At 50.7% G+C, this 22,981-nt stretch overlaps 1 protein-coding gene across 1 annotated transcript; it reads left to right on the top strand.

The window, feature by feature from the left end:
• The first annotated feature begins 835 nt into the window (after positions 1–835).
• CCM2L (CCM2 like scaffold protein) lies at positions 836–22,082 on the top strand. Its single transcript, XM_035298158.3, has 10 exons — positions 836–912; positions 5,586–5,753; positions 8,448–8,531; positions 8,627–8,810; positions 9,489–9,961; positions 13,029–13,164; positions 15,337–15,400; positions 18,656–18,785; positions 19,336–19,474; positions 20,894–22,082. The coding sequence occupies exons 1-10, from the start codon at positions 883–885 to the stop codon at positions 21,196–21,198; spliced, it is 1,713 nt and encodes a 570-aa protein (XP_035154049.2). The 5' UTR covers positions 836–882; the 3' UTR covers positions 21,199–22,082.
• Positions 22,083–22,981: the final 899 nt, after the last annotated feature.

Raw genomic sequence — 22,981 nt, 5'->3', positions numbered from 1 at the left:
GAGACGGGGTTTCACCATGTTGACCAGGCTGGTCTTGAACTCCTGACCTCAGGTGATCTGCCTGCCTTGGCCTCCCTAAGTACTGGGATTACAGGCATGAGCCACCATGCCCGGCCTTACTGAGTACTTAATATGTGCCAGAAGTTCTTCTAGGTGCATTTAATCCTTCCAGGCTCCCTATGAAGTTAAACTAGTATCATACTCATTTTAAAGATGGGAAAACTGAGGCTCTGGTGGTAAAGAGAACCCTAGTAAGTGCCAAAGCTAGGATTCAAACTCAAGCAGGCTGTCTTCAAAGCCCACACATACTGCCTCCCTTAATAGTAATGATTATTATTTTTAAATCATAACTTGCTTAGCTACAGTATTCTATAGTTTTTAAGGCACTTTCCACCCACTCTTTAATTTCTCACCACAGCAGCCTAGGGAGGGAGAAAAAGTTTACTCCCAATTTATAGAGGGGAGGGGGAAACAGGCTGTGAAAGGGGGAGCTGACTGGCCTTGTCAAGGTCACACAACGAGGTCAGTAGCAGAAGTAGGGCTGGAACTTGGAATTTTCCAAATTAGGACTTCAAATTTGGGGGGCCCTTCTCCAGTCTTGGCCAATTCCCAAGCTCCCCTAGTAACATGCCTTCTGGCTAGAGGCCTTGAGCCTCCCTCCCCAGGTCAGCTGTGCCTGGACTTCCACCCTTCAGCCGCAGGGTCCCAAGGCTGTGTCCTCCATACCACCACCCCCCACCCCCACCCTCCCCATCAGATGGGAGGGGCAGGAACTCCAGGGCTGGTGGAGTTTCCGACTAGGCAGGAAAAAGAACAAAGGAACTGAGGGGGGGTTGGAAGAGATGGCCAGGAGGGTGGCAGGAGTAGAGGGGACACTTCACCATGGAATATGAAGTCAAGAAAGGGAAGAAGGTAGGTGGGAGGTTGGGAGGGACGCAGGGAGAGGAATGTCCCCAAAGCTGGGGAAGGGGGCAGACTGGGGTGGGCGAGGGATCGGTAGTGAGGGCCCTAAGAGGGACCTTCCTTCTCATTTGGAAGTAACTTCCTTCCCACTCTTGGGCAGCCAGACCTTCAGGCTCTAAACTCCCTGTTTCTCCACTCTCAGTGGGCTCTGGCATCCCTAAAATGGACAGACAGGGACCTTCCCAGGAAACCTGGCCAGACAGACTTGCTTTGGGAGATTCTCCACACCTGCTTCCCTGCTATTTCTGGTGGCTCCCTCCTGCAGCCTCCCAGACAGACAGACAGACACCCAGCAGATCCATTCTTCTGCTCACCACAGCCCCAGACAGAAGGACCCAGCCGGGGCAATTCCGGTAGGAGGTCGCCTACCTAGGCTTGAGTCTCCCGCCTGCTTCCCTGCTCCTCCCCACCTTTATAGAAGGGCCTATGCGTAAGGCGTCAGCCAGGAGCCATTCCCCCACCCCCAGATCCTCACCCCTTCTGACTCTGAAAAGATTTCTGGTATGCTTCCCTGGGTGTCTCACCTGGTTGTCTTTGGAGTTCAGGGAGCCACTCTAATTTCAACTTCTATCTCACCCCCATTTCCACACTCCCCTCTCCCCTTCCCACCAGAAATGTGGGTCTGGGCTATTGTGAAAGGTGCCCACATGAACCACAGAGGGCTCAGAAGGGAGCCAACACATATGCGCATGTTTTCTCTTGGTTTGTTCTTTTAACAGATATTTATTGAGTGCCTATTATGCACCAAGCACTTCAGTTTTTAGAAGGCAATGAATAAATTAATGGAAAATTGCATAGGAGGGCTGGATGCAGTGGTTCACACCTGTAATCCCAGCACTTTGGGAGGCCCAGGCAGGCAGATCACCTGAAGTCAGGGTTTGAGACCAGCCTGGCCCACATGGTGAAACCCTGTCTCTACTAAAAATACAAAAATTAGCTGGCTGTGGTGGCACATACCTGTAATCCCAGCGACTAGGGAGGTTAAGGCAGGAGAATCACTTGAATCCAGGAGGCAGAGGTTGCAGTGACCTGAGATCGTGTCACTGCACTCCAGCCTGGGTGACAGAATGAGACTCTGTCTCGAAATAAATAAATAAATAAAAATTTACAGAAAGTCCTATACTCAGTGCTGAAGGACAGAATATTAGGGTACCCAGCCTTAGACTGGTCAGTTTGAGTTGAGAGCTGATGGGTGGAAGGAAAGGGGGTAGGGAAGAGTGTTTGGGGCAGAGGAACAGCATATGCAAAAGCCCCACAGTGGGAAGGAACATAGCACGCTGGAGGGACTGAAGGAGGACTGTAGTGGGGGCCCGGGGGACAAGAGTGAGACAAATGGGACTGGACAGGTGGGCAGAGCTGAGCCATTCAGGGCCACCAACAAAAATACCAACTCCACCCGATCCCCACCACACACACATATGCAAGACAAAGTCCCAGCTCCATAGCTGGCATTGAAGGCCTCTATATATTCATCTCATAATCTAGCCACGCAGACTGACTGCACATGGCTTCTCCAGGCTCACCCTCAACCAGCCTTTGAGGCATCCAGATTTCTGCATATGCCATGCCCTCTGCTTGGCATGTTCTCTCCCAAATAGTTTCCTCTCATTCCTCAGTTTCTACATACCCCATCCAGGTTCTATGATATTGGTTCTACTCTAAGTTAAGCACCCATTAGAATCACCTGAGGGCTTGTTAAAATACAGATCACTGGGTTTTACCCCCAGTTTCTGGGCCAATAGGTCTGGGGTGGGGTTCAAGGAATTGCATTTTTGGCCAGGCACAGTGGCTCATGCCTGTAATCACAACAGTTTGGGAGGCTGAGGCAGGAGGATTGCATGAGCCTAGGAGTTCAAGACCAGACTGGGCAACAGAATGAGACCTCATCTCTTAAAAATATATATATTAGCTAGGTGTGGTGGTGGTGCATGTCTGTGGTCCCAGCTACTGTGAGGCAGAGGGGGGAGGATCGCCTGAGCCAGAAAGAATTTGCAATTCTAACAGCCCCACAGGTTATGCTGATGGTTGTGGGGCTACACTTTGAGAACCACCAGTTTAGATCCTGGCTACTCAAAGTGTGGCGCACAGACCAGTAACATCAGCAACAAATGGGAGCTCGGGAGAAATGCAGAGTCTCAGGCCCCAACCCAATCCTGCTGAATCAAAACTGGAGGGCACATAAAGTTGGAAACTTACTAGTCTAGGTCATTTCTCACAAGCCCTGGAGGCAAGGATGGGGTCCAGGTCTCCACTGAATCCTCAGCACCCAGCACAGGGTCCAGCCATACAGGTGTGAATAAATGTTTACTGAATGAATAAGTAAATGAACAGATGTATGTGTGGACTTGTGTTCTGTTTACCCGAACAAGAATGTGAGCTCCTTGTGGGTGGGGGCGGGGAGGGGAGGGAGGGTTGTCTTACCTTACTCACACCTGACTAGTTACAAGAATTAAGTAATCACACCACACATTGACTCAGCGGTTTTCAGTTGAGCTGCCTTTTGAAATTCCCTAAGGAGGCTTTAAAAAACTTAACAGATTTAAGATTAAGTCCATTAAACCCAATGGCTCACACCTGTAATCCCAGCACTTTGGGAGGCCAAGGTAGGAGAATCATTTGAGCTCAGGAGTTCAAGACCAGCCTGGGCAACACACCAAGACCTCATCTCTACTAAAAATTTTAAAAATTAGCAGGACATGGTGGCACACACCTGTAGTCCCAATTACTTGGAAGGCTGAGGCAGAGGGATTGCTTGAGCCTAAGAGATCGAGGCTGCAGTGAGCTGTGATTGTGCCACTGCACCCCAACCTGGGCAACAGAGCAATACCCTATCTCTGGGTCTTAGTCCAGAATTCTGATTCCATTGGTCTGGAGTGTAACCTGGACATCTGAAGTTCTAGAAGCTCCCCAGGTAGTGTGGGTTTGTTTGCTTGTTTTTTTCGACAAGGTCTCACTCTGTCACCCAGGCTGGAGTGCACTGTTGCAATCTCAGCTCACAGCAGCCTCGACCTCCCAGGCTCAGGTGATCCTCCCACATTAGCCTCCCAAGTAGCTGGGATTACAGGGGCATACCACCACACCACACCTGGCTAATTTTTTTTTTTTGTATATACCTATATCATACATATGTATATATATATTTTTGAGACGGAGTTTTGCTCTTGTTACCCAGGCTGGAGTGCAGTGGCACGATCTTGGCTGACCACAACCTCCGCCTCCCAGGTTCAAGCAACCCTCCTGCCTCAGCCTCCTGAGTAGCTGAGATTACAGGCATACGCCACCACACCCTGCTAATTTTTGTATTTTTAGTAGAGACAGGGTTTCGGCATGTTGGTCAAGCTGGACTCGAACTCCTGACCTCATAATCCTCCCACCTCGGCCTCCCAAAGTGCTGGGATTACAGGCATGAGCTACTGTGTCTGGCTGGTATATTTTTTGTAGAGACAGTTTCACCATGTTGCCAAGGCTGGTCTCGAATTCCTGGGCTCACAGCTCTCCTCCCGCCTCAGCCTCCCAAACTGCTAGGATTACAGGCATGAGCCACCGCACCTGGCCTTCCCCAGGTAGTTCTAAAGGGTATCCAGGGCTGGGAACGGCTGCTCTGAAGTGCAGTCTCACACTTCAGCTTGCATCAGAAGCACCTGGAGAAACCCTAATTGCTGGGCCCTGCTCCCAGAGTTTCTGATTCAGTGGGTCTGGGATGGGACTCGAGAATCTGCATTTCTCTCACTTCCTAGCTGGTGATGTGGCTGCTACTGGTCCAGGAATCTCATATTGAGAAATGCTGTTCTAGATGGAACTCAAACTTTCTTTTGAGATTCGGATGGTTCATCTGGGCTGAGCCCCAGAATTTGCACCTTTAACCTTGATTCAGGCCATTGTTATGCAGGTGTCCCTGAATTCTACTTAAATGTATTTATTGATAATTTCTAACTTTTAGGAAAGCACAGAGACTAGCATAAGAAATAGCTATGCACCCACTACATTGAATCCTAATATATATTATACATACACACACACACACACACACACACACACACACACACACACACATATACCTCTGCCTCTGCCTCTGTCTCCTGGGTTCAAGTGATTCTCCCGCCTCAGCCTCCCAAGTAGCTGGGATTACAGGCTCCTGCCACAATGCCTGGCTAATTTTTGTATTTTTAGTAGAGATGGGTTTCACCGTGTTGGCCAGGCTGGTCTCCAACTCCTGACCTCAAGTGATCCATCCGCCTCGGCCTCCCAAAGGGCTGGGATTACAGGCGTGAGCCACCACGTCCGGCCTTGAATCCTAATATTTTTCTGCATTTGCCTCAGCCTAGACTCATTCCTCGAACCTGGTTGGCAGGAGCTACATTCTCACCTGGGGGTTCAGAAAGAAGGTTTTTGGACCCAGAACGCCCAAGTTGAACTGTTGGTTCCACCACTACTAGCTGGTGACTTTAGCAGCTAGGTCCTCTCTAGGATTTAGTTTCTCCATCTGTCAAATGGGACTTACAGAGGTAGAGGTACCCCTTCTGCAGAGTTTTAGTGAGAGGTAATGTAAGTTAAAGTGAGTACAGTAGGTGCTCAATAAAAGCAGCCACTGTTAGCACTCTCATTCCTCCTCTCCTCCCCAGGGCTTTGTATCCCCCATCCGAAGGCTGGTGTTCCCCAAGGCCGGGCGCCGAGCAGCCTGTAGGAGCAGCGTGAGCCGCCGGCCCTTGCACTCGATGCCCCTTTATCCCCCCGACTACCTCATCGACCCCCAGATTCTGCTGTGTGACTACCTGGAGAAAGAGGTCAAGGTAGGTGCAGAATGAGAAGGGGTGGGAAAAACCTTGGGGTGAGGAGACCCTCCCCTCTCCTTGACACCAAGTTCTGATCAGCCCTGTCTCATACAGGGGAAGTTTCGACTCCTGGGAAAGAGACCTGGGTTCAGGTCAGCCTTGCCCCTGCCCTCGGCAAGTGACTTCCATCTGCTGAGCCTCCTCCAGGTTCCCATCCCCAGGGGAGAGTGGATAGGAGAGTGTTTTATGCACAGAAAAGTCCTGTCTTTGTTAATTGAAATAACAGAAGGGGAGACTCACTAAAAGAAAGTGATGTTTACTCAGGAATAGGCATTGCAGTGGGAATATGGCTGGCATGGTAAACTGTGTGTATGCAGGAGGTAAAGGAAGGCAAAGATTTTTAAAGGAAAAGTGAGGAGGATTACATAATTGTTTTGACATCATTATCCCTGGCTGCAAGGACCAATAACAAGGAAGGCAAGTTGGACAAGCAGTTGCTGTCCTTGCAGGAATCTGTGTGTGGGGTGTGTATGTGTGTGTGTGTGTGTGTGTGTGTGTAAGGTTTCGATGGCCTTTGTGCAAAGCTGTAGTTTTTCCAGTCTTTTTGATAGTTCTTGTTATCAGGCATTCATGCATGGGAATCCTCCCTTCTATTTGTCAGGGCTTTTAACACAAGTGACTCTATTTTGATTGACTTTCACATTTCCCATGAGATTTTACTTCAAAGACCTTGCTGTTACTCAGACAGTGTCCAGATTAACAGCAAGGCACAAAGGGCTTCCACCACTTAGGAGCTGTACTTCTTTTTTTTTTGGTGATGAAATCTTGTTCTGTTACCCAGGCTGGAGTGCAGTGGCACTATCTCGGCTCACTGTAACCTCTGCCTTCTGGGTTCAAGAGATGCTCCTGCCTCAGGCCTCCTGAGCAGCCGGACCACAGATGCACACTACCACATCCAGCTAATTTTTGTTGTTGTTGTTTAGACGGAGTTTCGCTCTTGTTACCCAGACTGGAGTGCAATGGCGTGATCTCGGCTCACCACAACCTCCACTTCCTGGGTTCAGGCAATTCTCCTGCCTCAGCCTCCTGAGTAGCTGGGATTACAGGCACGTGCCACCATGCCCAGCTAATTTTTTGTATTTTTAGTAGAGATGGGGTTTCACCATGTTGACCAGGATGGTCTCGATCTGTTGACCTCGTGATCCACCCGCCTCAGCCTCCCAAAGTGCTGGGATAACAGGCGTGATAATGCAGATGGGAGTTTCACCATGTTGGCCAGGCTGGTCTTGAACTCCTGACCTCAGGTGATCTTCCCACCTTGGCCTCCCAAAGTGCTGGGATTACAGGTGTGAGCCACTGTGCCTGGCCAGGAGCTATACTTCTATTTCATGAACACCATGAAGAGGCAATGATGGGTCTTCATTTAGCCTAAGAAGATTGATATGGGGGTAGAGTTGTCCAAATTGGCAAACAACAAGCCACCTAGTAAAATCTGAATTTCAGATAAGCAAGGAATAGTTTCTTAGCATAAATATGTCCAAAATATTGCAAGGGAGTAAAAATACTAAAAAGAAAAAACTTAAAAATTATTGATTTGAAGTTCAAATTTAACTGGCATCCTATATTTTATCTGGCAACCCTATATAGAGGGAAAACAAATAAATCCACTTAAAAATTGGGGACTGAAATTTCATACAGAATAAAAGAAGAGAAAAGTTTGATTGGTGGTGGATTCACCTAGAAGAATACAACTAAAAATAATGTTTTAAAAGTTGGCTGGGAGTGGTGCCATCCCGGCCCCACCCGCTTGATCCCAGCACTTTGGGAGGCCGAGGCAAGTGTATTACTTGAGACCAGGAGTTTGAGACCAGCCTGGCCAACATGGTGAAACCTGTCTCCACCAAAAATATAAAAATTCACCAGGCATGGTGGCCTGTGCCTGTAATTCCATCTACCCAGAAGGCTGAGGGAGGAGAATCGCTTGAACCCAGGAGGTGGAGCTTGCAGTGAGCCGAGATCTTGCCACTGCACTCCAGCCTGGGTGACAGAGTGAGACTCCATCTCAAAAAAAAAAAAGTTAATTATTATATTGAATACATTTAAGTGCTAACATTAGGCTATAACTAAGAGTGAATGAAAAATTTACTGATTTAGAGCATCATTCATTTTTCTGACAAAATGATATACTAATTCGATCCGACATTTTCCTTTTCCATTTGACTTTTGCAACATGACCATAAGGAAGGCAAGTGATTTGCAATTTGTTTGACAATGACTCTTGGGGTGCAGGCTAGAGGAAATTCACAGGTGGTCAGTTCTTTCAAGCTATTATAATGACTTTTGCTTCTCTGTGGAATCTTATAGCTACATAACTATGTGCTAAGGCAGTATAGGCCAGTAGCTGAGAATGTGGGCTCTGGCATGTGAAGCCCAGTTTGGTCCTCTCTAGCTATCTGATCCTGGGCAAGTTGTTTAGTCAGCCATACCCTGCCTTGGTTTTTTTCATCCTTAGAAAAGATGAATGACCGAATATACAGAGAGTGCTCAGAACTGTGCCTGGCTTCTCTTATGGGCGCAGTAAAAGTTATTATCAGGTTTTATTAATTCAGGTATTTCTATCTCTATCCGCACTGCATCAGTGAGCAGGCCAGGGTTCTTCAAGGCTTCAGGGTGACCTCTCTGTGTTCCTCTCTCACTCCGATTTCCATCCAGTTCCTGGGCCACCTTACTTGGGTGACTTCCTCACTGAACCCCTCCAGTCGGGACGAGCTCCTGCAGCTGCTAGACACCGCCAGGGTGAGACTCTGGGGAGGGAGGAGGGCAGGATCTCGTCCCCTTCTCCGTCTTCTCCCTGCGGACCCCGGGAACTCGAGATCTGCCCCTCCCTGCAGCAGCTGAAGGAGCTGCCGCTGAAGACCACGGCGGAGCAGGACAGCATCCTGAGCCTGTCTGCCCGCTGCCTGCTGCTCACCTGGCGCGACAATGAAGAGCTCATCTTGCGCATCCCTACGCACGAGATCGCCGCCGCCTCCTACCTGCAGGACGACGCGCTGCACCTGCTAGTGCTCAAGACCGGTGCGGCGGGCGGGGGCGGGGCAGGGGCAGAAGGTTTGCGGGTAGAGGAGCGGGACCTGCGGCGGGGCGGGGGCGATGGAAAAGGCCTGTCCATAGTACGCTGAGACTAGGGGCAGGCCAAAGAGGCCCTGGGCAAGCAGACCGGGCCTGAGGTTGAGGATGAAGGTGGGTGACCTGAGCCACTACACCGAGGCTAGGTGGTGGAGCACCGAGAGGGTGGAGAAGCCCAAGACCCGAGGCCAGTGCTAGGCCCGCAGTTACCACCTGGCTCAGAGGCTAGGGTGGACCCTGGGGCTTGGGGCGGGGCCTGAGGAGAGGCGGAGGGTTGGAATCCAAAGGGCCGGTCCCTGAAACCCGGGACTGGTCCCCAGTTAAGGCTCCCTAGGGAGAGGACAGCCTGACCACCACCCTCAGCTTAGAGGGTAGGTCTGAGGCCAGGGGCGCGGGCCGCGTGGGGAGCGTGGAAGCCACCTGGCCACACCAACCCTAGCCCAGGGGTGGAGACTAAGGCCGAGCCGGGCCCGAAAGTGTGGAAGCGGAATGGGCCGGGAACGCGCTAAGTTAAAGCCGGGGGCGAGGCGGCGGTGGGACCCCAGAATCGCGAGGTGCTCCAGCTGGCCTCAGAGGGGGTCTCTGAGCCCCGATCCCCGAGGCTGATGGCCCCCTGGGCTCTCCTAGGTCTGGGCGTGGACCCGGTGCCTGCCGGCGTGGACGCCAGCCCCGGCGGCGCGGGACGCGACCCCGGCCCTCCAGGCGCGGCGCCCGAGAAGCGGCGGGTGGGCAGCGCGGAGCGGCGCCACACCATCTGCAGCCTGGACTGGCGGATGGGGTGGGGCGGGGGCGCCGCGGAGGCCCGGGCCGGGGGAGGCGGCGGCGGCAGCCTGGAGCGCCAGCGCGCAGGGGCGCGGGCGTCGGGCAGCTGGGAGCGGCGGCAGACTTTCAGCGGCAGCTGGGAGCGGCGGCACGGAGGCGGTGGCGGTGGCGGCGGCGGCGGCGCGGGCAAGCCGGGCGGCAGCTGGGAGCGGAGGCAGGCGGGCGGCGGAGGCGGCGGCAGCTGGGAGCGGCGACACCCGGGCCCCAACCCGCTGGACCCGCAGGACCCCAGCCCCGACGCCTACTGCAACCTGGTCATCCTGGCTGTGGCCAACAGGGTGAGCCCGAGGGCAGCCCGGGCGCAAAGCCCGGCTTTCCCCCACCCTGCCCCGCCCCACCCAGCAGGTTCCTGGGCTCTGCCCCTGCCTTTTCCCTGCACCCACCCCGCCTAATCGCTCCTAAACTCCGGACCTGGGCACCTCCGGGGCGCCTCCTCCTGACTCCCTCAATGGGACGAACTCTCACAGTGGCCAAAACAAACTAGATCTCATCTCCAGCCGCGTTCCTTCCTCAACGTTGTCAGTGTTGTCCCCACCACGGTAACATTCACGACGACACGAATCACCAGCATGAATTGAGGGCCCGCTCATGGCAGACACAGGGCTGCATCGACTCATTTAATTGTCACAGCAGCCTCTGAGGGCAAATATTACAACGACTGTATCACCATTCTATAGAGAAGGAAACCGAGATCCATAGGTTCGGTAACATAGGCGAGATCACACGGGAAGCCTCGGTGGTTTTAAGATTCAAATCCAGGAAGTTCAGAGTCAGTACTCTTGATAACTAAGGTGGTCAGCCAAGGCAGAAACCTTCTTGCCATTCTTCCTTCCCCCTCCATCTTCCCCTTTCCCTCCCCCATCCTCTACATTTCCCCTTGCTTTTATTCATCCAACCATGTTTATTGAGTGCCAGCTCTGTGCTAGGCAATGGGCTAGGTGCTATGGATACAGACGTGAAAAAGACATCTGGTGTCCTCCCTCAGGGAGCTCACAGTCTGGCAGACACCTTCAAGTTCTGAGCATTCTAAGCTTTTCCTCTGATCTTGGACCACCAAATCCTTCTGTATAAAAACAGTGGTGAACAAAACATAGTTTCTGTCTAAAGGGCAAGGCATTAATCACCAGTAAACTCAGACACCACAGCTGTCTCTCTCCCCTTGAAACACTTCCTGGCTTGGCTTCCAGCTCTCCACCTTCTCCAGGCTTTTCTCCTACCAAGCTGGTTCCTCCTCTTCTCTCCAGAGGTTGGAGTGCCCCAGACTTCGCCCTTGGTCCTCTTCCCTCCTCCGTCTATCCTACGTCTACCCATTTCTAGGTGATCTCTCGTCTCACGGCTTTTAGAACACTGAACATTCCTCAGGTTTTATTTCTCACCAAATCTCGATGCAGTCTCTCCATCTGAAGATCTAACAGTGGTTTCAAACCAAACACGTCCAAAGCTGAGCTCCAATCTCCTCCCCTAAACCTGCTACTCCCTTGGTTTCCCTGTCACAGTGAATAGCAGCTGCATCCTTACATTGCTCAGGCCAAAACCTTGCAGTGGCCCTTGGCTAGCTCTCACAGTCTCTATCTTTCTCACACACACCCCATATCCACTCTGTCAATAAATTTTGTTGGCTCTTATTTTTAAAACATAATCAAGCTTGTAATCTCAGTACTTTGGGCGGCTGAGGCTGGTGGATTACCTGAGGTCAGGAGTTCAAGACCAGCCTGGACAACATGGTGAAACTCCGCCTCTACTAAAAATACAAAAATTATCCAGGTGTGGCAACAGGTGCCTGTAATCTCAGCTACTCAGGAGGCTGAGGCATGAGAATCGCTTGAACCCAGGAAGTGGAGGTTGCAGTGAGCCAAGATCAAGCCACTGCACTCCAGCCTCAGTGACAGAGCAAGACTCTGTCTCAAAACAACAACAATGAGAACATAATCAAAACCCATTTACTTCTGCTCACCCTCCCCTGTACCCAGCCAGGTCCATGCCTCATTTTCTTTCACCTGAATCGTGTGGTCACCCTCTGACTGGTTCAGCTCTTGCTGACAGTCTCTTCCCCCACACAGAGTGGTTCTGTTAGCATGTAAGTCACATCATGTCACTACTCTACATCTTCCAGTGGCTTCCCATTTCACTCCAAATAAAAGCTAACATCCTTACAGTTGCTTACAAGGCCATTTGTACTCTGGCTACCATGCCTACTTCCTCTGTGGCTGGAAATAGGATTCCAGACAAAGCCAACAGTGTGCCCTGTTCATCCCACTGATCTGTGAGGGCTTTGGGATGCTGAACCCGGCCCAGTGCTGGCCACACAATAGGACCAAATGGGAATTTGCAGAGTGAGTAAATAAATGTAATCCTGACACTTTGGGAGGCTGAGGCAGGCAGATCACTAGAGCCCAGGAGTTCCAGACCAGGCTTGGCAAATGGCAAAACCCCATATCCACTAAAGTTACAAAAAATTGGCTGGGCATGGCGGTGTGTGCCTGTCACCACTCAGGAGGCTGAGGTGGAAGAGTGAAACTCCGTCTTGGAAAAAAAAAAAAAAGAATCCTCTTTGCCTTTATTTATCCTGCCTTCATTTTCTTTTCTTTTTTTCTTAGAGTTTTGCTCTTGTTGCCCAGGCTGGAGTGCAATGGTGTGATCTTGGCTGTCCATAACCTCTGCCTCCCAGGTTCTCCTGCCTCAGCCTCCTGAGTAGCTGGGATTACAGGCATGTTGCCACCACGCCCGGCTAATTTTATATTTTCAGTAGAGACACCGTTTCATCATGTTGGCCAAGCTGGTCTAGAACTCCTGACTTCATGATCTGTCTGCCTCGGCCTCCCAAAGTGCTGGGATTACAGGTGTGAGCCACTGTGCCCGGCCCCTGCTTCCATTTTCACACTGAATGCCAGGAAGCTCATATCTAAAGATGGCTTCCAGTTTTAGTAACTATATTGAGGCTAAAATTCTGATACATTTAATCATCTCTTCTCCCGCTAGGCATTAGGATAACTGGATTCTAATCCTGACTAATCACTTCTTCTCTCTGGGTCTCAGTTTCCATACCTATATATTAAACTAAATCAGGATTTATCTTAGATGGGCATCAAGAAGGCTGATGAATCCTCTAGAAATCTGGGGTACATTTTTCATGGCACAAGAGTCAGATTTGTCACTGAATTCTATAAAGGGGTCCCAAGATCCAGAAAGTAGCCATAAAATTTTGATGGAAAAAGTCTTGAGACCCAGTTTAAAGGGCTCTACAGGTGTGTATCTTTGTGTGCATCTTCACACTGTTTTAGGAAGCAGGGTAACATCCTGGTGGTTGGTGAGGACCTGAACTCTCTCTCCTCCTCTCTGGGCCAGGACGCTGCAGAGGAGTCCTGTGCACTCATCTGTCAGGTCTTCCAGATCATCTACGGGGACCAGAGTATTGAGTGCGTGGACCGGGCTGGCTACCACTACACATCCACGCCCGAACGGCCATGGCTTTGCAGCCGCAGTGAGTACTAGAACTCCTGACCTCCTCTCCTGTGAAACATCCCAAAAAGGCCAGAGGAGGGAAGATGTCCAGAACTCGGGGCTGACGAAGGCATTAGTGTTCCTGATCTCTGCCGTAATTATAGTGTGCCCCCCATTTGTGGGTGAAATGTCAATTTTCATGACAATGTCAAACTTAGCTTCTTCAAAGACATTTGGGCTGCCAAATTCAGAACAAGCCCCCTAGAGTTGAACTCCTCTCTCTCCCTTTTGTTTTTGTGTCCCTGTATTGCAGAAACCTAAGCACATGTACTGTCTGTTTACTGAGCCAGTGGTCTCACTAGGACCCTAAGGCAAAACCAAGATTTCCAGATGGATCCTTGGATACACTCAAGGACTAGAATGAGAATGAGACTAATAGAGGCATTTGTTGAGCACCAATTGTGTGCCAAGCACAGTACCAATGTGCCATGTCCTCATAGCAACCTTGCCTGTCCTCTTCCTCTGTCACTGTATCCCCCGTGGCTACCATGGGACTGGGTACATCAGACACGAAGTATTCTTTGAATGAATGAAAGAACTCTCTGAGGCCTTAGGATTCCAGTTTTACAGATGAGGACATGGAGGCTCAGAGTAGTCAATACATTACTCAAGGTCACACAGCTGGTAAGTAGCAGAGGCAGTGTTCAAACTTAGGTCTGTCTGATTCTGAAGCTCTCTCAGCAACAACCTCACTCCCCGTGCTGCCTTCAGGCCAGGGAGTGAATTCCCACAGCCACTCTCTCCCACAGCATGGTCCCAGCAACAGAGTGCTGGCTCTTTTCTTCCAAAGGCCCTCCCATCTGTGGGAGCTGTGCTTGTTGGGAAGCTGGATTACTTCAACTCTCACAAGGATGATGGGCAAATAAATGAGATAATTCAACAAATATTCCAACAAATTCATTCATTTAGCAAATATTTATTGAGCACCTACCATGTCAGATCCAGTGCTGACCACTAGGTTATTCTGGTGAGCAGAACCAAAGGTGGCCCTGTCTTCATGAAGTTTACTTAGTGGAGGCAGGCTGACGGTAATTGAATAAGGACACAAATAAATATATAACCACAGGCCAGGCACAGTGGCTTATGCCTGTAATCCCACCACGTGGGGAGGTAAAGGCAGGTGGATCACCTGACGTCAGGAGTTTAAGACCAGCCTGGCCAAATGGTGAAACCCCATCTCTACTACAAATGCAACAATTAGCTGGGTGTGGTGGCAGGTACTTGTAATCTCAGCTACTCGGGAGGCTGAGGCAGGAGGGAATCAATCAAACTTGGAGGCAGAGGTTGTAGTGAGCCAAGATCAAGCGCTGCTCTCCAGCCTGGGCAATAAGAGCCAAAATTCCGTCTCAAAATAAATAGATAAATACATAACCACAGACTGTGCTAGGAGAATGTATAATGAGGAACTGGCCCCATCTGGAGGGTAAGGAAGCAACACTGAGTGATTAGAAAGGGTGAGGCTAATACCCAGATAAATGAAACGACAGGACTAGGAAGACAGCAAGTTCTTCGTACATGGTGTTTCTTTGCTCTGAGGGTTTCCTTCACAACTTTCTTTTTTTTTTTTTTTTTTTTTTTTTTTTTCTGAGACAGGGTCTTGCTCTGTCACCCAGCTGGGACTGCAGTGGTGCAATCACAGCTCATTGCAGCCATGACCTCCCAGGCCCAAATAATCCTCCAATGTCAACCTCAAAAGTAGCTGGGACCATGGGCATGCACAACCACACCCAGCTAATTTTTTTGTTGTTGTAGAAATGGGGTCTCTTTAAGTTGTCTAGGCTGGTCTTGAACTCCTGGGCTCAAGCAATCCTCCGGCCTCAGCCTCCCAAAGTGCTGGGATTACAGGCAATGAGCCACTGCATTCAGCTGACACTTTTTTTTTCTTGCCTGAAACCCATAGTTGACAAAATATCCTCTCACATCTTTCCTCATCTGCTGTTCTCAGGGCCCTCATGAGGAAGGCAGGGAGGTGGTATTGTCCCCATGTCAGGGAAGTGGAGGATCAGGAGAGGAGAGGGGAGTTCCCCAGGGTCTGCTGTGTGTTGGTGTCAGAGGCAGGACCAGACTGAGACTGAGGGTGGTGCCTCAGGGAGGAGGGGATGCTGATCCCTGCTTTGCTGCCTCTGACATCGCCTCTGTCTGCTGGTCCCAGGTGAGAGCTGCCGCACAGATGGGACGTACGCCTATGATGCTGACTTCAGCTGCTGCAGTTCCTTGTGAGTACTGCCTGTGTCAGGGACTCCACCCTCCTCCCCTACCCGTGCACAAACAGGGTCACTAGTCTCGACAGGGTGGGAGAAGGTGACTCAACCTTGATGTGTGCTGAGACACTGGGCACTAAGAGGGGGAGGTAAACTGAGCTCCCTGACTCGGGAAACTCACAGGATCCAGACCCCTGAGAGACACAGGAGACACCAGAACTCAGACCTGGGTCTACACAGGCCTGTGTGGTTCTCTCCCAGTCATCCAGGCATAGTGGCCTGCAGAGACCAAAATCACAGCTAAAGGCCAAAAGATAATTTTGGTTTACTTTGATTTTGGTTTCACGTAATAGAAAACCCCAAAAAGAGTATCTTAAACAAAATAGAACTTTTTTCTTATCTCTGACATAAAATAGAGCAATTCAACGTTTCATGGTCATTAGGAGTTTGGGCTTCTCTTTCCTCCCCTACCCTCTTCAGGACTTGCAGCCAAACTCAAGGTCACCTCATGGACCAAGATGGTGGTTGTAGCTCCAGCCATCACAGTAGCATGCCAGGGGCCTCTCTAAAGAGTTTTGCCAGATTCCCACCTGATGACTTCTGCTTATATCTCATAGGCAGGACTTGGTCACATAGCGATCACTAGCTGCAAGCAAAGCTGGAAAATTTAGGATTAAAAATATATATATATATTTCAGGCTGGATGTGGTGGCTCAGACCTGTAATCCCAACACTTTGGGAGGCTGAGGCAGGTGGATTGCTTGAGCCCAGGAGTTCCAAACCACCCTGGGCAACATGGTGAAATCCCATCTCCACCAAAAATACAAAAATTTAGCCAGTCTCATAACCAAGTCTCAAATAAATAATTAATTAAACATTTTTCAGGCCAGTAGCGGTGGCTCATGCCTGTAACCCCAACACTTTGGGAGGTCAAGGCAGGAGGATCACTTGAGCCCACAAGTTTGAGACCAGCTGGGCAGCATAGGGAGACCCTGTCTCTATTTAAATAAATAAATAAACAAATAGGCCGGGTGGGGTGGCTCACGCCTGTAATCCCAGCACTTCGGGAGGCTGAGGCGGGCAGATCACTAGGTCAAGAGATAGAGACCATCCTGGCCAACATGGTGAAACCCTGTCTACTGAAAGTATAAAAAAATTAGCTGGGCGTGGCGGTGCATGCCTGTAGTCCCAGCTACTCAGGAAGCTGAGGCAAGAGAATTGCTTGAAACTGGAAAACGGAAGTTGCAGTGAGCCGGGATTGCACCACTGCACTCCAGCCTGGCGATAGAGCGAGGCTCTGTCTCTAAATAAATAAATAAACAAATAAAATTTTAAACAGTTCAGTTGGGAATATTCCCCAGGGTTCTGTTTAGGGTGACCAGCCATCCCAGTTTGCTCAGGGATGAGAGGTTTCCCAGGATATGAGATTTTCGGCGCTAAAACCAAGAAAGTCCTGGGTAGCCTGCTATGAATTGATCGCCTAGTCGTGTCACTAAGGGCTTGGCTTTGGCATGTAGCAGTCTCTGCCAGTGATACCTGCCTTACTGTTTTTTTCCTTTTTAGTGGCGATAGATTTGCCTTCCTCATACTGTGTGCCCTTAGGCCAATCTTTAAACAACCAGATATCTAGTGGAGAGGGAAAATAATAATAGTGTTTGAACACTGAGCTTGCTGTGTTCTAAGTGCCATTCTATAAAGCACTTTATTTTTTTCATCGACATAGCAACATTACAGCAGCTACTGTTTACTTATTGCCTGTAGTCCATGATTCTGAGTGTTTTACAAATATTAACTCCTCTCATTCTCGTGATCCCACCAATTATTATTATCTCAGATGGAAAAACTGAGAAATAAAATTTAGCTTTCTCAAGGTCAAGCAGCTAGTAAGTTGTAGGTCTGGGATTTGAACACAAGAAGGCTGGCTCCGGAGTCCAGTCCCTTAACCACAAAGCTACACTGCTTCTTTGTAGGTAACAATGGAGGATGGTTCCGGAATAATTTTTAGAGACAAGGAGGCAGGAGCCCAAAGTTGAGTTTTTATTGAGCAATATTTCTTGAGTACCTTCTATGTGCCAGGCACTGTGCTGTGTGCTGGGGATACAGATGGACAAAAGACAGGGGTCAAAACCTGGGCCTGGCACATAGTAGGTGTTCAGCAAATGAAGAAAACCAAGGTTCCCTCCTCTCGTCACGTTTACAATCTAGCATGGGAGGCAACGAAATCATCATTTCACAATAACAATCACTGATGGGGATAAGTGCTAAAGGGAGGCTCGGGGTGCTAAGAGAGGCTGAGGGGGACCCTGACTCAGCTGGGGAGTCAGGAGAACCTCTCAGAGGTGATGGCGCATGAACTGAGGCCTGGAGGATGAAAGGGGGAAGAGTGTTCCAGGTAGAGGGAACAGCAAATGTAAGAATTCTGAATTGGCCCAGCCTGGTGGCTCACTGCTGTAATCCCAGCACTGTGGGAGGCTGAGGTGGGCAGATTGCTTGAGGTGAGGAGTTCGAGAGGAACCTGGGCAACACGGTGAAACCCTGCTCTACTAAAAATACAAAAATTAGCCAGGCATGGTGGCACATGCCTGTAGTCCCAGCCACTGGGGAGGCTGAGGCATGAAAATCACCTGAACCTGGGAGGCGGAGGCTACAGTGAGCTGAGATCTCAGCACTGCATTCCAGCCTAGTGACAGAGTAAGACTCTGTCTCAAAAAAAATTTTTTTTTAAAAAGACTTCTGAACAGGAAAACAGGATAGAGCTTAGTGGGTTTGAGGAGCAGCAGGCGGCCACTGTAGCTGTGGCAGAGGGTGTGAGGGAGAGAGTGGTCACAGAGGATGCTTGGGGGACCTGGAAAGGCCAAGCGTGTCACGAATGAGGCAGCACGTTCGACAGAGTTTCTAACCCAACCTAGGGGAATTAGGGAACACTCTCCTAAGGAGATGACATTTAAGACCATGGGAAGAGTTAGCTGAGCAAAAGGGAGGGGAAATGAGGCATGCCAGGCAGAGGGGACAGCAGGTGCAAACTCCCAGAGGTGAGGAGATAGTAGAGGAAGAAGGAGAAGATGGGTGGGGCACAAAGAGCAAAGGCAAGCACAGTGAGATGAGGCTTGAGAGGTGCCGGGGCCAGGGTACTCGAGGCCTTGGAAGCCAGCGTGTAGTCTAGGATGCGGCCTCAGAACATCAGCAGCTGAGCCCTGCCACCTTCAGCCTGCCTGAGAGCAACGAGCTGGAGGGAGATGAATGAAGGCCCCTTTCTTCCCGCACCTGCAGCAATGGCTCCCAGGACACCTTTGAAGCATGTTACAGTGGCACGTCCACACCTTCTTTCCATGGCTCCCACTGCAGCGGCAGCGACCACAGTGGCCTGGGCTTCGAGCAGTTACAGGATTACTTGGTCACGGTGAGCTGGGGCAGGCGGTGGGAACGGCACAAGCAAAAGCCTGGAGCCTGGAGTCAACATTTTGGGAATTGCACATCATCCTGGATGAAACCAAATCAGAGCTCAGGGCAGGAGATGAGGTTAGGGGAGTAAACTGAGGCCCACTTGTGAAAGACCTTAACTAATGTCAGCTGGCATTAATTGGTGCCTGCTGCATACCAGGCACCATTCTAAGTACCTTCTTTCAATCTTTTCAACAACCCCAAGAGGAAGATTCCATCATTAGCCTCACTTTGCAGATGAGAAAAGCAAGCATCATGGAGGTTGTCACCTACCCAAGATCACGGAGCTGATCCAGTGAAGGGACCAAGATTTGCACTCAGGCAGCTTGAGTCCATATCCTATTCTTAGATGCAGCCTATGGGGTCTGGATGTCCCCAGAGTAGCCCATGGGAGGGTTTTCAGAGGAGAGCTGAGCCAACATGTCCTTAGCGAAGGCTCTGGGCCTTTTGGGCAGGGGTTGGGTGGGGCTGCTCCCTGGGATTGATCTCGAATGGTGTCCCCCACATAGTTGCGGAGTAAGCTGGGGCCGCTGGAGATCCAGCAGTTTGCGCTGCTGCTGCGGGAGTACCGGCTGGGGCTGCCCATCCAGGACTATTGCGCAGGCCTGCTGAAGCTCTACGGAGACCGGCGCAAGTTCCTCCTCCTCGGTGAGCCCCGCCGCACCCCAGAGGTCAGCTAGGGCCCCGACTTGGTCCATGCCATCCCAGTCAGGCACTGCGCTGCAAGTGTTTTCTTATCCTTCAGCCTCTGATCAAGCCCAGATCATGAGATTCGCAGGGCAGATGAGGAGCCCAAGGTGTAGAGTAGGAAGGAACTTGTCAGAGCTGTTGATAAGAAGAAGTAAGCAGTGGTGTGGCCATTTCATCTTCACAGCAAAGCTGGGAGAGGGACTGATTCTTCCCATCTCACCCCACGAGGAAGCTGAGGCTCAGAAAGGCTAAGGCACGTGTCCAAGGTCACACAGCTAGTAAGGAGGACTAATCATAACATGAGGAATAATACGAATAAACTGAGGTGCTTGGTAGTTATCATGTGCTAAGCATCATCTCATTGAATGCCCCCAGTTCTGAGAAGTAGATACTATTATTGGTCCCCATTTTGCAGCAGGTGAGGAAAGTGAGACTCAGAGAAGCAAAGTAGAGGACTGAGGTCGCATAGCCAGTAAGACTGTTTACAAGGTGCTCAGTGTGCGCTGAGTACCTTGCTATTTAATCCTCACATCCCTGCCCAGAAAACAGGTGCAATGATCTCAATTTCTCAGATGAGGAAAATGAAGTTCAACATAATTAATCAATGGGACTGGCCAGGCGCGGTAGCTCACGCCTGTAATCCCAGCAATTTGGGAAGCCGAGGTGGGCGGATCACGAGGTCAGGAGTTCAAGATCAGCCTGACCAACATAGTGAAAACCCCGTCTCTACTAAAAATACAAAAATTAGCCGGGCATGGTGATGGGTGCCTGCAGTCCCAGCTACTTGGGAGGCTGAGGCAGGAGAATGGCTTGAACCTGGGAGGTGGAGGGTGCAGTGAGCTGAGATCGCGCCATTGCACTCCAGCCTGGGCAACACAGTGAGACTCTCTCAAAAATAAATAAATAGGAATACAATGATGGTACTAATAATAAAAACAAAAATAAGCCTGGTGAGGTGGCTCACACCTGTAATCCCAGCACTTTGGGAGGCTGCGGCTGGGGTTTCACTTGAGGTCAGGAGTTCAAGCCCAGCCTGACCAAACCTTGTCTCTACAAAGAATACAAAAATTAGCAGGGCATGGTGTGTGCACCTAGAATCCAAGCTACTTGAGAGGCTGAGGCATGAGAGCCACTTGAACCTGGGAGGCAGAGGTTATCATAATATAAAGTATGGTAACCTAGCATGTAGCAAGCATTCACTGTGTGCTGAGCGCTGTGTCGTTATTCACTGGCTTGGAGAGTTAAGGACTTTGGGCAAGGCCACACAGCCAGTGAGTGACAGCAGGGATTTGAACCCAGATCTGCAGAAAGGACTCTTCCCCTGTGGGAGGGAAAGGGGCTGCGCCCCCGGGACTCACCCCGACCCTCGGCTCACAGGGATGCGGCCCTTCATCCCGGACCAGGACATCGGCTACTTCGAGGGCTTCTTGGAGGGTGTGGGCATCCGCGAGGGCGGCATCCTCACTGACAGCTTCGGCCGCATCAAGCGCAGCATGAGCTCCACATCGGCCTCCGCGGTGCGCAGCTACGACGGCGCGGCCCAGCGGCCCGAGGCACAGGCCTTCCACCGGCTGCTGGCCAACATCACGCACGACATCGAGGCGCTGGCCCCCGACGACGACGACGAGGATGAGGATGAGCCCAGGGGCGAGGACGCCGCTGCTGAAGACAACTACCTGTAGCCTCTGCCCCTGAGGATGGTGTGGCCCCGCAGCCCAACTGAGTCTCAGCCTTACCTGGGGGACCCTATCCCGGGGGTCCCTATCCCCAGGGCCCTCTCATCACACGTGGCGGGGGCGGGGGCATCTTCACTTCAGGGTCTCGGTCCCTGCCCTCGGGGCCCGGCGCCCCGCAGTACCGAGAGTGTCCTGCAGGGGGCGAACGAAGCCGGGCCATAAAGTCCGAGCAGTCACCCGGGGCTCCCGGGCTGCTCTGTCGGGCTGGGGCTGGGCAGCGATCCTGGTTTGTCCCAGAAGCCCAGAGCGCTTGACCCCAGAACACACCCTTCTCCCCGGAACGCCGCAACTTTCTGGAAGCTGAGGAAGGCCCGAAGGGTGGGCTCCACCTGCTGGCAGACAGAGAAAAGAATTTCCGGAACTCTGTCCTATTTTTACAGATTGGGAAAGTGCGGTTCAAAAAGAGAGAAAGAGGCTTGAGGGAAACTCCCAATTCTCCTTATATGACCTCGAACTGAGCATATAAAGTAGCGTGGAAGGTCTTTTTCAGGCTGTAAATGTCAGGGTCCCCCGTCCCCTGATGCCTGACTTGTACAGTCAGTGTGGAGTAAATGGTATCCACTACCCAGGTTTGACTCAGTGGGGTGATCTGGACCCCTTTCTGGCCTTAAGACCCTGAACAAGTTATTTGTTCAGCTCTTGGATTTGGAGCTAGGCCGACATGGGGCCCCTTTCTGGTTCGTGTCTGAACCTCTGTGTCCCTCCATCTGTCCAGTGAGCTCAGCCCCATCTAACTAACCCTGTGGCCACGGGGATTACTGAGAGCTAAGACCTTAGTGCTGGGTCTAGCACATAAGTGCTCAATAAATGTTGTTCCTCTCTACATCAAACATTTTGTGGCTCAGTTTACCTTTCTTGCCTAGTAATGAGCAAAAGATGCCTGGGTGCATCTTACCCCAATTGAGGTGGGGGTGAGATATTCAGAAGACCCTCTGGAGAGCTCACTGTTTGGGATGAAGAAACAGGATTTCTCCTCTTGCGCCCTTATTACAGCCTAGCTCTGTGCTCAATCCCACGTGAGAAATAGCCAAGACTCCATAGGCAGCCATCTGGGAGTCTGGGGTAGTCGAAGAAAGGTGAAGGCAAGGCTGGAGAGGCAGAGAAGTCAGGGTAAGGACAGCACTCAGCACAGCCTGAGTAAAGGCTGGAAAGCTGAAAGGAATGAGGTCTGAGAGGAGGCACTCACATAGGAGAGCCAAAATGTGTTTGTGAAACCTTGCAAAGCCTTCCATGGCCAGACGCATGGTACACACCATAAAATAGGTACTGTTAGCAATTTTCAAGCAATATTATTAGGACTCCAGGTCCAAAGAATTCCATAATTCATACTTGGTTTGTGGTCAATGATCATCCCAACATTGCTGGTCCATGCGGGGCCCTTCTGATGTTTCACTTTATCCCTCTCCCAATCCACATGTTCCCCACACTCCTTCTCCCTCTTTACCATGAGCACCTCACCCTACATGCTGATATATGTCCCTGGGCCTAAACTACACAGTGCTGTGTGTGTGTTTGCATAAATGGTATTATATAAGAGTTTCATTCTATTGCTTCTTTTACTCTGTAATGCTTTCCTAATTTTTTTTTTTTTTTTTGAAACGGAGTCTTGCTCTGTCACCCAGGCTGGAGTGTAGTGGCACAAGGTGGACTTACTGCAACCTCTGTGCCTCAGCCTCCTGAGTAGCTGGGATTACAGGCATGCGCCACCATGCCTGGCTAATTTTTGTAT

This window comes from Callithrix jacchus, chromosome 5 (assembly GCF_049354715.1).
Source record: "Callithrix jacchus isolate 240 chromosome 5, calJac240_pri, whole genome shotgun sequence".
Classification (NCBI taxonomy): Eukaryota; Metazoa; Chordata; class Mammalia; order Primates; family Cebidae; genus Callithrix; species Callithrix jacchus.
This window is presented reverse-complemented; position numbering and strand designations above follow the sequence as displayed.